The sequence below is a fragment of the Protomyctophum parallelum genome (genome assembly GCF_964188405.1).
Source record: "Protomyctophum parallelum genome assembly, chromosome: 22".
NCBI lineage: Eukaryota > Metazoa > Chordata > Actinopteri > Myctophiformes > Myctophidae > Protomyctophum > Protomyctophum parallelum.
This window is the reverse complement of record NC_139714.1, coordinates 28,550,585-28,565,041: the sequence shown is the minus strand read 5'-3', so window position 1 is coordinate 28,565,041 and position 14,457 is coordinate 28,550,585. Positions and strand designations below refer to the sequence as shown.

General features: G+C 48.8%; 1 protein-coding gene across 1 annotated transcript in view; it reads left to right on the top strand.

The window, feature by feature from the left end:
• The window catches only part of LOC310879793 (uncharacterized protein), a 50,335-nt gene extending 36,404 nt beyond the window's left edge, over positions 1 to 13,931 (top strand). Inside the window, exons 25-28 of the mRNA XM_083794623.1 lie at positions 1 to 11; positions 1,317 to 1,575; positions 3,281 to 3,390; positions 12,874 to 13,931. The exon at positions 1 to 11 is cut by the window's left edge and continues 102 nt beyond it. Coding sequence (XP_083650749.1) covers positions 1 to 11; positions 1,317 to 1,575; positions 3,281 to 3,390; positions 12,874 to 12,902 — 409 coding nt within the window. The 3' untranslated portion in view covers positions 12,903 to 13,931. The remainder of the gene's footprint in view (positions 12 to 1,316; positions 1,576 to 3,280; positions 3,391 to 12,873) is intronic.
• The last annotated feature ends 526 nt before the right edge of the window (positions 13,932 to 14,457 follow it).

Sequence of the window (14,457 nt, the reverse complement as noted above, 5' to 3'; positions counted from 1 at the left end):
TGCAGCTCACAGTGAGTCTAGTGTGTTCAACACACTGTTCAGCGTTATGAGACTGATGTCTGATGTGATCATATGAGGTCATGTTATATATATGTGTGTGTGTGTGTGTGTGTGTGTGTGTGTGTGTGTGTGTGTGTGTGTGTGTGTGTGTGTGTGTGTGTGTGTGTGTGTGTGTGTGTGTGTGTGTGTGTGTGTGTGTGTGTGTGTGTGTGTGTGTGTGTGTGTGTATATATATACTGTATTATACTGTGTTTGTATATAGTTTTTCCATATTTAAGAAAGAAGATATTTTGAGAATCGGCCTCATCAGGTCTTAATGTGTGAGAGACTATATGCACACAGAATAAATCTTCCTATACTTCCGGGCTGCTTCCCGGCTTCCTGGTAGGGAAGGTGTTTACCACTGACTGTTCCATGTAGTGTGCAGTGGCTCTCAAACTTTTTACGGCGCCATTTGGAACCCACTCAAGGACACTTTGAGTCCCACTGGAGTAGCAGGGTGTTTCCAGTGAGCCAACATGCACAACTAGCAGCACCCTAGCCTGAGCTAACGTGTTAGGTTTCTGGTCTAGAGGGGCGGGTCGCGGCTGAGATTTGCGCACGCCCTGATTGGATCTCATCGATCTGTCCGTCACCCCCAGCCCCTCCTCTCCCCCCTAGTGCAGCGCTACGTCACATCATTTGGAGCGACGCACACCCGGATTGACTCCCACTTTTAGACCAGAGCGGCCAATGCGTTCCTCCAGGCTTTCAATTTTTGCACCAACAAAAATGAAAGCCTGGTACCGAGGCTAGCAGCACCCTGACTCTGTTTGACCCGAATGGAACAGAGCCTTCATTAGTATCATTAACACTGACTCTGTTTGACTGGAATGGAACAGAGCCTTCATTAGTATCATTAACACTGGCTCTGTTTGACCAGAATGGAACAGAGCCTTCATTAGTATCATTAACACTGACTCTGTTTGACCAGAATGGAACAGAGCCTTCATTAGTATCATTAACACTGACTCTGTTTGACCAGAATGGAACAGAGCCTTCATTAGTATCATTAACACTGACTCTGTTTGACCGGAATGGAACAGAGCCTTCATTAGTATCATTAACACTGACTCTGTTTGACTGGAATGGAACAGAGCCTTCATTAGTATCATTAACACTGACTCTGTTTGACCGGAATGGAACAGAGCCTTCATTAGTATCATCGGTAACACCTGTGAAGGAAGTAGGGAAGTGGCCCCAAGTTCTTTCCAAAATGGCGTGTGTGTGTGTGTGTGGTGCATGGAGCCCATTCTAATTGGCTTCACCATTTCCAGCCAACCAGTCGTCGACGCCGAGCGACGGGGCCGACACGGCCAAGCTGCCGTGGAGCGAGGGCGAGACGCGCGTCCTGCTGGAGATCTGGGGCAGCGTGGAGGTCCAGGGCGACCTGAAGAGCAGCACCAAGCACAAGAACACCTACGGCCACATCGCCCAGGCCTTGGCCGCCCAGGGCTACCAGCGCACGGCCCAGCAGTGTCAGAGCCGCGTCAAGAGGCTCAAGGCCAACTTCAGGCAGTTCTGCGAAGGCACACCGTAAGAGAGAGTGCACGGAATAACTCCCACTGTAGCTTCCTAGACCAGCGGTTTTCTAACCCTTTTCATATCAAAGGCCATTATTTCTTCGGCATTTGAGCCACGGACCACCATTTGATGAGATTTAGCCTCAATGTATAGCCACAATTATTTTCTTGTCGTTTTTGTTAGCGATTTTGTCCACAATTCCATGTAAAACGTTGATCAAAATACACACACAGCGTGATATTGCAGTTTCGAGCAGCATTGGGCCGCGCACTAGGCTCCGCCCACTCCAGAAAGTGTCAGCTCCGGAGTAACAGTGGAGCTCTAAGCGACCCGCATTAAACCAGGAAATGTCGCATCAGGACTTTTGCTTATTCCTTATTAATCTGTGTATGTAAAATATAGCTAAATCGTCAAATCTCTCATAGTTACATCAATATTGTTCTTATAAAATAGTTGGTTTGTACGTTTATTTATACTTCCCATAGGCTTCTGTAGAACTCTGAGAGTCCGAATTCAAAAAACCTTTAGTTTATAAAATAGCTGCAGGTTGTGTTACAGGCGTCTCTGTTCTTTCTGCTCTGCTCCATGATTCTCAATTATGCTCAACTGCACGCAAACGTCCACAGCTCAGTCTAGTTCTGGCCAAAGATTAAGCTTCAAAGTCGACTTATGGACAAAAGACCTCTTCAGTCTGACCTTATTGTATGCAGGAACACCATATCTCCTTCCTGAAGGTAGCAACCTGTACTCTCCATACAAGACATGGCTAGTATTAGAGGCGATATTCCTTGCTAACCTTAGGATGCTGTTATCATACGTGGATGTATAGAGCCTCTGAAGTGGTTGTCCAACAATCTTTGAACAAATGTTTAGTTGTTGCAGCATTTGTGATTTAACCCATTCTGACCTGAGATCAGATTCATACGAGGTTTCCACTGGACACACACTGGTCTGATTAACCCATTCTGACCTGAGATCAGATTCTAGAAATGTCAGTCGCTCTTCGATTTTTCAAAAATAGCAGACCTACAAGCTCGTATCGCGCCACTCGGTGGCGCGATATGAGCTTGTAGATCTGCTATTTTTAAATAGCTAAAGCATAACGTAATGCTAACACCAAAATGGGTTCCCGTATAGAATGGGTTAAGGCTACAGACAAACATCCAAACATAACAAATTATGGGATGTACTGCATTTGGTTGGTTCATCCAAGCATGGATTAATTGCATTAAATTTAATTTCACAATTTAATGTTAACGCAGTTAACTCTGTTATTTTGACAGTCCTAACTTTTAGGTATTTGTACTTTGTCGTCACATGACCTGACGAAGATGTAACTTAAACATCGAAACGTTGTCACTTTTTATCTGCACCCTGTTATATTAAACTAAGGGCCTAAATTGTCTGAGCTGCTTCCAGTGCCTTCTTTTTCGCATTCCACTACTTTTACTTCTACTACACTCCACTTGTTTCTAATACTGAGAGGATCAGAGGTTCCATCTCCTGTGTTGAATGGGTCATGGGATGGAGGCTAAATGATTGGAGAATCGATAGACAGAAAAATGGCCCCTGCACACAGAGCGTGTTTTTTTCAGATTTCTAGCGGCGTTTCTCCATCGTTTTTTCCGGAAAAACGTGTCCAGTCACGTGTGCAACCACCTCAAGTGTTATTATTCTTAGAATACAATTATGATAACCTCCCGTTTCATGTTTCCAGGAGCGGCGGAGATAAACTGGAGTGCAAGTTCTTTGAGGAGCTGCTGAACATTTTGGGAAGCAAGTACCTGAGCTCTGACCCTCTGGCTGACGAGGCCCTGGACGTCACAGGTGAGAGCAATTACCACTCCTATAGTGGTAGAACCACAGGTGAGAGCACGTACCACTCCTATAGTATAGTATATATATATATATATATATGTATATATATAGTATATATTCTTCTTTATAGAAAGGAAAGAAGAGAGAAGGATATTTAATCAATTGCAGTTAAATAATTAATATATAAAAGAAAAGGGTCCCAGGTTCTAGAGAAGTTATTAAATGAGCCTCTAATTGAGAATTATATTTTTTCTAGGTGAATAAAGGATGACCGGTCTTTTAGCCAGGATGTCGTGGCAGGGGGGGATAGGATTTTTCCAGTGAAGCAAAATGCGGCGCCTCGATATGAGGGCGGAGAAGGCAACTAAATCTGCCTGACACCTACTGAATCTGCCCACCACAGGAGACACACCGAACATAGCAAACTAGGGGACACGGAGGCACAGGAAAGCCAAAAAAACTGCGGAGAGAGTATCACAAAATGTTTCCAAAAATGAACAAAGTTTTGGGCAGGAGTAGAAAGTGTGTGTGTGGTCTGCAGGTGAGTGAAGAGTAGACAGCTGGTACAGGAGTCATTATTAGTGTTTGGAAACATCCTGCTCAACTTGGCCTTAGTATAGTGTGTCCTATGGACCACTTTAACCCATTCTGACCTGAGATCAGATTCTAAAAGTGTCTTCGATTTTTCAAAAATAGCAGACCTACAAGCTCGTATCGCGCCACTCGGTGGCGCGATATGAGCTTGTAGATCTGCTATTTTTCAATAGCTAAAGCACAACATGATGCCAACACCAAAATGGGTGCCCGGTCAGAATGGGTTAAATTGGATAAGACGCATACAGGCACATAAACAAGACAAGGTTTATCCGCGCTTCCTTCCACCAATCCTCCACGCAACTCCGTCCTTCTGTTCAAAGTTGCCCAAAGTTCATGCCCACTTGCCCGAAAAGTTAACAGTCCATTCTAAAATGATAGGTAAAACACAACGCGTCGAGGCGCCATGGAGGCCTGCCAGAAATACATTTTAGTCGACAATATCAACTGTAGATTTAGTCGACTAAAACGATAGTTACGTATGTAACTACGGTTCTATGAGTCCTGAATGACCGCCAGAGGCGGTGCTTTAAGCACTGAATACGTCCCTTCGCGCATGCGCAGTCGAGTATTTTATACCAACAATGTCGGTTGACCCCGTGATGACCCGGAGTCGTCTATAACTTCCGGCAGTCATCCGGGGCTCAGTCCCTACAGAATCTTCTCGCGAGAACACGAGGATTCTGAGTGACAAGAGTGCCTCTGGCGGTCATTCAGGACTCATAGAACCGTAGTTACATACGTAACTATCGTTCTATTTCGTCCCTGCTGACCGCCAGAGGCGGTGCTTTAAGCACTGAATGACTTATACCAGCCAAGTCACGAGGAATCCTGATTACAGACCTCAAAGGGTAGAACCGGAGGATTCGGGGAAGAGGGCCACGTCCACTGGGTGGGGAGTGGCAACATTCACCCTGTAGTACCTTGAGAAAGTGCCTGCCGAAGCCCATGAGGCGGCGGCACAAATGTCCTCCAAGGGCACCCCTCTCATGGCAGCCCATGATGTGGAAATGCTCCTTGTAGAGTGGCACCGTACCCCTGATGGTACGGGGAGGTTACTTGCCTCATAGGCGTGGCTGATTGTGTCTACAATCCAGTGGGACAGGCGCTGCTTGGAGGGAGCGCCGCCTTTGTTCACACCACTATGGCAAAAGAACAGCTGCTCTGCTCGCCTGATGCGTGCAGTAGCTTCAATGTAGGCTCTCAGGGCCCGGACTGGGCACAACAGCTCCAGTTTGTCTGTCAGCTCCCCAGGTGGGGGGTTGAATCGAGCCAGCCTGATAGGCCGGTTGAGGTGAGCCTGCGACAGCACCTTCGGGAGGAATGCTATGTTTGGCCACAGCGTGACCCCCGAGCCGTCTGCGTTCCACCTCAGACATGATTCGCTGACTGACAGAGCGTGCAGTTCACTGACGCGCTTTGCCGATGTAATGGCCAGGAGAAGGGCTGTCTTGCATGACACCCACTTCAGCTCTGCCTGTGCCAAGGGTTCGAAGGTAGGCCCGCACAGGGCGTCCAGTACCCGGTTAAGGTCCCATGAGTATGAGAATGTGTGCTATAGAGCGGAGCGCACCACTTGCCGCTCCAGCACATTGCCGTGTTCGGCCCAGTAGACTGGCATAAACTTCATAACCCTGTTGGGTCCCATCAGATTCAAGACATGTCGACACCCGTCTGTCTTGCGTCACGAGGAAGTATGTAGATGGGACTTCCCTTAGTGTGACTGAGGATATACAGCCTCTGTTGCGCCCTTGGGCAGGAGGACACATCACTCCTGGTCTGATAGTAGGGCTCTCGTCATGTTGCTGATAATGGCCATTTTGACCCGCCGGATATGGGGGGCTGGCGTCAGAAGGCACTGCACAGCCCGGAAAGTCACAGTCACAGTCAGGTCCCTGCGTGGGACGCCAGGGAACACGCTGGCCTCTAGTGTGGGCCGGCGGTGATACGCGAGCTCCGAGGGCAGTCAAGATGATTTCATCAATGTTGGAGCTCGGCCCTTTGGGAGGCGGGATGTGTCGTAGGCCTGCAAGCTGCAGCCTGGTCTTCCCCCCCTGGATGGTTCGCTCCGGCGATTCTCGCCCGGCTGAACCACCTAGTGCTCCTGGCTCCTCAGGGAGACTACGGAGAGTTGGCCTAGGCTCATCAGTCAAGCTTGACTGTGAAAACCCGACTTGGCGACGGGCTAGAGATACGATGGACATCAGCCGCCCACGCTCTGAGGACATGACGCCAATGCCTCCAGTGACACACCAAAGGTGACTGAGCCAGTATTAACGTTGCCACTATTAAGTGTGAACGGGAGGCCCCAGTGAGCAGGTTGTCTGTGCTCCTGCACTGGGGTCGAGGTCACCTAGCATTCTGCCGCCGGGCCTCGTTGGGGAACACAATGAGGGATGCAATGACAGGCTTGGTGGCTGGCATGTAACCCAGGCCAGCCCTTATCGCCTTGTGCGTTCAAATCTATTAAAGTATCACGTCGCAACGGGTTGTCTCAGGACACTTTTCCCAATCAGGGCAGGGCTGCCAGGTACAGGCGTGGGGGACGGCGAAGACAGCAAGAAGAAGGCGCTTGGAGGAGCCGACTGCCTGCTTTAGTATGCGTTCCACGGCTATGCGCATGAGCTGAGAAGTGGGAGGCCGGCTCTGATGCCTGGGAGGCACCGCCTTCTGCATCTTCCTCATAGTCATGGAAGTGCGTAGCTTAAGCTGTCGGGGAGAGCACATCAACCTCGAGTCAGTTGTGGCATCGGAGAGGTAGGCGCTTCGGCACCCTCCGAGGTGCCTAGGTGTTATCTGAAGTGAGCATGGCCCTCATGCGGGCCAACTCTGCAGATAGCTGAGCCCTCTCGGATCTGCTGTAGTCAGCGGTCAGACCTTTTCCTCCTGGCACACGGGGCAGGACCAAGGTCGGCTCACGGCTGAAGGAGAGCTTCACACGAGGTACAAAAGTGGGAGCTCTCCATTGTGGTGGCACCGGTTACTCTGGACCGGCCGGTGCACACAAGTCCCAACTAGCCCAGGGCGCGGACGCTACTGGTTGCTAGGTGTTGGCCATATGCTTGAGGGAGCGCATACGCTGTCTGTACCAGCAGAGGCTTTCGAGGTACGAAAGTGGGTGCTCTCCGTTGTGGTGGCACCGGTTCCTTTGGACCGGCCGGTGCACACCAGTCCCAACTAGCCCAGGGCGCGGACGCTACTGGTTTGCTAGGTGTTGGCCATATGCTGCAGGGAGGGGGCGCGTACGCTGCCTGTGCCAGCAGAGGCTTTAACTTAGATCGGCATATAATGACTTAATCGAAAAACTGAATGCTGCTATACCTGCCGCAGCATGTGAATATGCATTTACGTTTATGCAAATGCTCATTGCAGCACTTTGAGATTCAACCAGATGTAAAGTGCATCATAGAAACAGCACACAAACGTTGCTGTTAGATAGACTGTGCGACCTGCATGGTCGCGGTGGGGGAGGGGAGCTTTACGCTACCTGTACCCCCGGCGGAGGCTTACTTATAATTTATGATAATAAAGTAGCCTTCAGTCAAGGTTTGGACGCTGCTATGTAGCAGCTGTAGTGTTTCCTATGTGACCGTTTATCACGGCACTATGACGCTTATCCAAACTCCAGTGCATTATTATTTATGTTTGCTAGTCCAGAGCGAAACAAAAGACACTTCCAATACACTAGTCACGTGTGCACTACTACGCATTCATGCTGGGAGGAGGGAGCGCTACCGCTGCCTACCCCAGCCAGGTTCGGTTAAATAAACCGACACAAGCTAGTTTTGGAGAAAAGGCTACAACCGATAGCTCCACCGATAGGGGCCACCTGCTGAAGGAAGGGAGCGCGTACGCTGCCTGTATCAGCTGCAGCTAATGAACATAACAAGCTATACACCAATAGCTGTTAATAAATGCTTGAGCTAACAAACGATTAGTAGTAAGTAACATCAAGCTGGCCGTATGCTGGAGGAGCGGAGCGCATACGCTGCCTGCCCTGTACCAGCTGGGCCAACAAACAGTAAGGCAAGCTATATACAGATAGCTTTTTATCTTCAATAGTATAATAAGCGCTTGGGCTACAACTACAGGTAGCAGCGCCAGTTAGAGAGCTATGCTGGAGACCAGCTAGGCTACTAAAAAACAAGACAAGCTATAGCCTGTTCATAAACAGCTTTAACTTTAAGCTACTGGTAGCAGCTGTGAGCTACGCTGTCAGCAGCGCCAGATACTCTGTGCTGGGGACCAGCTGGGCTAATAGGACCTACAGGTACCCAGGGGCACTAATCCGACCTGTGGGAACAAACCAGGTTGCACCCACTGTATATGTAAAAAACTGTTAATGGAGCTTTGAGCTCCAGACATACTGGTAGCAGCTTCAGCTAGGCCCACTACTGGGGGCCAGCTGGGTTAACAACCAGACAGGCTATGTACACCAGTAGCCGTTAGTACTATTTTGCTACAAACTATACTGGTAGCAACATCAATACCCTGGGAGGACGCAGGAAGCTGCTCCTGTACCGGGCTGATAATAACAACAATACAGCTATTCGCAAAAGCAGTTAAGCTTGAATGCTGCCAATATCGGTATATGGCTTTGGCCAGCAAGGCTCTTGCCATCACCAGCAGGGGCTAAACAAAGCTTAAAAAGTAGCGTGTTTAACAAACGAAGGTAATATGACAGTGTTCTTATCCTTCGGCAAGTCTTATAGTCGCTTATAATAAGCGCTAGCGTTCACAGTCGAACAGACCTCGTATGCAGAGCAGGGAGGCGGCGCGAACGCAGCCTTTACCCACACACAGGAGGTTATGCCATGATAAGTATATGATATCATATGAACGTCTGTTTAGCGGGGATAGCGCCGCTTTAAACGATAACGTACCTTCTGTCCGGGGAGGGTTTTGTTAGCCTTCATTACCGGCGAGAGAGATTGGACGCTCCTGCGTCCACGTGACATGGGTTGTCACCGAGTGCCTCCCTCAGATGTTGGGGGCCAAGGCACCCAGGGCAGAGGTCATGCCCATCCTCTGGCCGCAGAGGAGCCTGGCAGGAGGTGCACAGGTGGTGGCGGGGTTCGTCCATTGGAAACCCGCAGATGTAGCCCAGAGCGCGGACGCTAGTGGTCGCTAGGGGTGGAGCCGTAAACTGGTAGGAAGGGAGCGCGGACGCTGCCTGTGCCAGTAGAGGCTACTGTAGCTGCTAAAGGCCGCTTAGCTGGAGGGAGGGGGCGCGCACGCCGCCTATGCCAGGTAAGGGGTGCTCTAGCAGAGACCAGTATATATGATATATATATAATGATATAGTTATATATATATAATTTCAGAAAAACCAACCTATAAAGTGGCAATGGCTCTGTGCCGAAATTAAAGTACACTATTTGAGAACAAGTGACTAAATCAGTCAAGCCAATTCATATAACCGGGGTTACTGACGTAACCTCGCGGTGGTGCTATATAGCTGGCCAGTGCCAGCAAAGACTCATTCAGAGAGGCAGAGTAATATAGCAGTAAATAAGTACACTTATAAGTAGTATAAGTATAAGTATAAGTAGTATAAGTATAAGTAGTAAGCAAATAATAATAGCGTCGACTCACATGCTGGGAGCGGGTAGCGCTAACGCTTGCCGTCACCAGCACTGCGGCGCAGCCTTCGTGGGAAAACAAGACAGCGTAAGCTGTCAAAGAGAACGAGCTATCCGTTCAACTTTGACGGGTGCTAAACGGGACGCTCAGGTCGCCGTTTGTAGCACGCGGCGGTGCTATATAGCTGGCCAGTGCCAGCAAAGACTCGCTCAGAGAGGCAGAGTAATATAGCAGTAGATAAGTACACTTATAAGTATAAGTAGTATAAGTATAAGTAGTATAGGTAAGTAGTAAACAAATAATACTAGCGTCGACTCACGTGCTGGGAGCGGGTAGTGCTAACGCTTGCCGTCACCAGCACTGCGGCGCAGCCTTCGTGGGAAAACAAGACAGCGTAAGCTGTCAAAGAGAACGAGCTATCCGTTCAACTTTGACGGGTGCTAAAACGGGACGCTCAGGTCGCCGTTTGTAGCACGCAACCGTGTGTGTTGCAGGGAAGCAGCGCGCACGCAGCCTATGCGAACAGGGGTTGTCTGCTTACCTTGTTCCCACGGGGAAAGAAGACGATGTGAAGCCCAGCTCCACTCGAAAACGATACAATAATAGTAGTATTAAGTCGCAGTCCCTGGAGGGCGAACGCACGCGTCACAGCTCCGACCAACAATGGTCGCGGGACTACCGGCGACTTAGTAGTAGCAAAGCAATAGTTCTGTTATCGTGCAGTTTAATTCTGCTGTAGAACTCTGTACTGTGTACAACTTGCGCAAGCGAGAAGAAATTAGGGACTGAGCCCCGGATGACTGCCGGAAGTTATAGACGACTCCGGGTCATCACGGGGTCAACCGACATTGTTGGTATAAAATACTCGACTGCGCATGCGCGAAGGGACGTATTCAGTGCTTAAAGCACCGCCTCTGGCGGTCAGCAGGGACGAAATAGAACTAGACTAACACTAAAACATTTCTGTTGACTAAAATATGTCTAAAGGCTAATGGAAATGTATAAAAAAAAGAATCACACATGTGTGAAGTGAGGGGCGCTAATATATTAAAGTCTAAGTGTTGATTAGGTGATGTAATGCTGATGTAAAACAAACGGTGCCAACACAAACATTAAACGCCATTATAACAGCAAAGAGACGATATGACTTCATGAGGCACATTATGACGTGAATGCAAAAAAAAACATTGAACTAAAGACAAACGTTAAACCTGTGTATATAGGAGGCCCTAGCGCCAAAAGAAAATGAGACAAAATAAAAATGTGCTATCAAAATAATGGACACTACGGCCGGCCTGGCCTGCAGCACTGCAGTGTAGCTGTGCTGCCTGACAGTGACACGCAGTCCCTGTCTGACACTCACTGTACTTAGAAAATGCAACGGCAGCACGGACTGACTGTGAATGTGAATTTAAATGGACCGTGGCTGGCCTGGGCGAGGAGAGATTGGAATTGTTTTTGATAAAGCACCGAAGTGCTGTGCTGGCTGGTCTGCCTGAGGCTAGATTAGATTACATTTGCACCCCATTCGACCGTTATCATACCATTAAATCGGCGTTATCATCCGTTATCGTCACCATCGAATGGGGCCAGTATGGCTATACGCACTGTTTCACTATGTCATTATCACCTGTTGTGACGGGTGATAATGTCACTGATGTCAATGACGGAGGCGCGCCGTGTCTGGTGGCCTTGAGTCGAGCGAGTCGCCGTGCCGAGCGAGTCGCCGTGCCGAGCGTTGCGACGGCCACCAGACCCGACTCAGCGCCGTCCGAGTTACGTCCCGATAGGCAGAGAATAGTATATATTAGTAGCCCCTATGTAGTTTCCAGGCGCTGTTCAACAGATTCGAGAGAACTCATTGGATCATCAAATTCAAGTCACGTCCACACTGGGCCGCCGGGCCATAAATCGTTTTCCCCCCACATCAATACAGAGACTGTTTTCTCTGTCTGCACGCCAGTCGAGTCCATTAGCTCTGTCGCCTCCTGCCTCGTTTCTACATTTTACACGTCGTCTCGGGGCGGCACAGCAAAGTGCCGTGGGAGACTTACCGTCTTACAGTACAGCGGGAGACCGACGGCGAGCATCGCTTGAATTTCATTGGCTATCGCCCACTATCGCCGGGGCGACGTCGCCCCCAAAAGATGAATTATTTTGATCTTTTCAGGCCGACATTCCTCCGCCTCTATCGCCAGTAGCTGCCGGGTCCCGTTGACAAATAATGCACTTCCGGAAAATTCGTCTGGCTGTCACCCCGCTGTTAAAACGTACTGTGAGCAACAAGCGGCCTTAACCCATTTCGACCTGAAAAAAAAAAGTCTTCTAATGTCTTCAGTTTTCTGAAAGACCTATGTTTCTTTCTTCACGTCAAGGACCCCCAGAATGATCTGTATTTCTTTCCAGGGACCCCCCCAGAAGCAAAGATTTTAGTTAAAAATGTTCGCTCTGAAAGAATATATATTCAAAGATTTGCGGCACATTCTCACGATTTTTCAGAAATAGCAGGTCACCGAGTGCCGCGCTATGAGCTTGTAGATCTGCTATTTTTCAAAAGCTAAAGTATAACGTAGCGCTAAAAACACCAAAAGCGGTTCCCGCCCAGAATGGGTTTTAAACGACCTGCGGCCTCTTGCGGCCGCGATGAAGTGGCTTGGTTCTGCTGGAGAGGCTGCTGTTGCTGCGATGGCTGCCCCAGAGGATTGTCTGCATCGGTGGCTCCCAAACGTTTCAGTCCGAAACAGAAACCGATATTCCCCCAGGACCCAAACTGGTGAAACTACTACTGTAATAATAATACTGTAACTACTGTATAAGCTCACGGCGTGGCGGCGAAGCGACCCACAAATGGGTCCCGATCCATTTGCTCGGCCCGAAGAAAAACACGCCGGATGCAGACGTCGCTGAAAACGCGATGCACGTTCTTACCACAGAAATGCACGTCGGGGAAACCACTGGCAGCTCAAAAGATTTGCTTTCTGTGGGCACAGGGGCGGGCACAGTGGCCCAGGGCCCACTTGTAGCGGCCCGTGGCACTTAATTTTAAAAAGAGCGGCCGCAAGTAGGTGGTAGTGACCCGGGTAGAGTGGCTGCCGGCCGGTAGAGCGGGCCACAAAAGTTCCCAGTTCGATGGCATGGGCTCCCCGCCCAGAGTCGGTGTCGAGGTTGGCTTTGACAATGCAGCGGCGAATATATGATATAACATCAAATGGCAAACGCAGCACAACAAATTTGAGTTTAGAAAGGTGCAATTCGAGCTCAATAACAATCTTCCTTTGTGTGTGTGTGTGTGTGTGTGTGTGTGTGTGTGTCCAGAATCGGGCGCCTGTCCACCATCACCATAGCAACCAGACCGTCGGTCTTCCTCGGCAGCCGTACGATGAAGATGTGGAGACGAATGACACAACCGACCCACCGCCACAGAGAGAGGGATGCAGGAAATCTCCGGGTCTTTAGCCACTTGGACATTCTGCACACGCATGTGTCTGTGTGTGTGCGTGCGTGCGTGTAGGTGTGTTTGAGAGTGCACCAGAGTTAGACAAACAAAACAATTCCTGTATTGATGCACAAACATGAAAATGGTGTTTTCGTCCAGAGTGGGATGCTACTGTTTTAGTTTAGTTGTAACAATTATTCTGCCAATCGCTCTGAATGGAGATCACTTTATGTAAATGTACTGGGGTTTTTTGGGGTTATTTTCACAATTTTGTAACCCATTTTTCACCCCTGTGTCAATTATCTAATGTGATCCTGGGCTCTACATACCCTTCGCCAACCTGGGGAGAGCAACGGACTTGAACTTATGCTTCCTTCATGCATGAGTGTCCAAGTCGCTCCTTTACAGGGGGGAGTTTCCCTGGTTGGACGTAGCACGTGAAAGGAACAAGTTATTCCAAACAGTTCCTTTCCCCTACATCAGGCGCCCCGGCTGGCCAGGGGGAGGCAGTTTAGAGACCAGGATTACGACATGTCTTTTATGAGGGTACCTACCCTAGGGGACACGGGGAGAACATACAAACTCCACACAGAAAGGCCCTTTTCGCCAAACCCGCCTCGGGTATGGGCACTGATGACGCGGAGGAGAGAACGCGCCCACACCGTCCCCAGCAGGAATCGAACCCAGGACCTTCTAGCTGTGAGGTCTTTTTTATTAATATTTGTATATGGGATTATTTTTTAGATTTTGTTTTTTCGTTGGCAGTAGTAGAATGTCAAATGCTATAACGTTAGCTTTTTCGTTGTGAATGTGTTCAGGTGAATGTTAAATACATTTGTCCATTTGTACAATATTTATAAGGGATTGAACACTGTTTAAATAGTAATATAATAATATATTTATTTATGTTGGTTTTTGTGCATTGATTGAAGGCAATAGGACAGAATGCAGCAGCCCTGCCAATCGGGCCCAGGCCTATTGGCACGACAGGTTGTGTGTCGGTCTGGCGAGTGGGAGACTGGGGTTCAATCCCTGCTCCTGCGCATCACTACACTAAGACTAGACTAAAAACTAGACTCAAATGTCAGGGAGGGACTAGTGGTTGTTAGTAGTTAGTCAGCTAATTATCATGCGTTTTTAGTAAACTAAATCTACAGTCGATTTTGTTGCCTAAAACGGATTTTGGCGGGCCTTGATGGCGTCGTAATGGCAGATTTTACACTTTGTTGCATGCTGAAAATAGCCGATCTACAAGCTCACAACGCGTCACACTGCGATGCGTTGTGAGCTTGTAGATCTGCAAAAAAAATAATGGCATGCAACCAAACGTAAAAATGACTTGTCTTTCATTTCTACTGGATCTCTTGTCCACTAGTCTCTCCCTAAGATTTTAGTCTAGTTTTTATTTGTTGATTAGTTTCTACTTGGCTTTCCTCAGTGAAAATTGGTAGTCGACAGACATT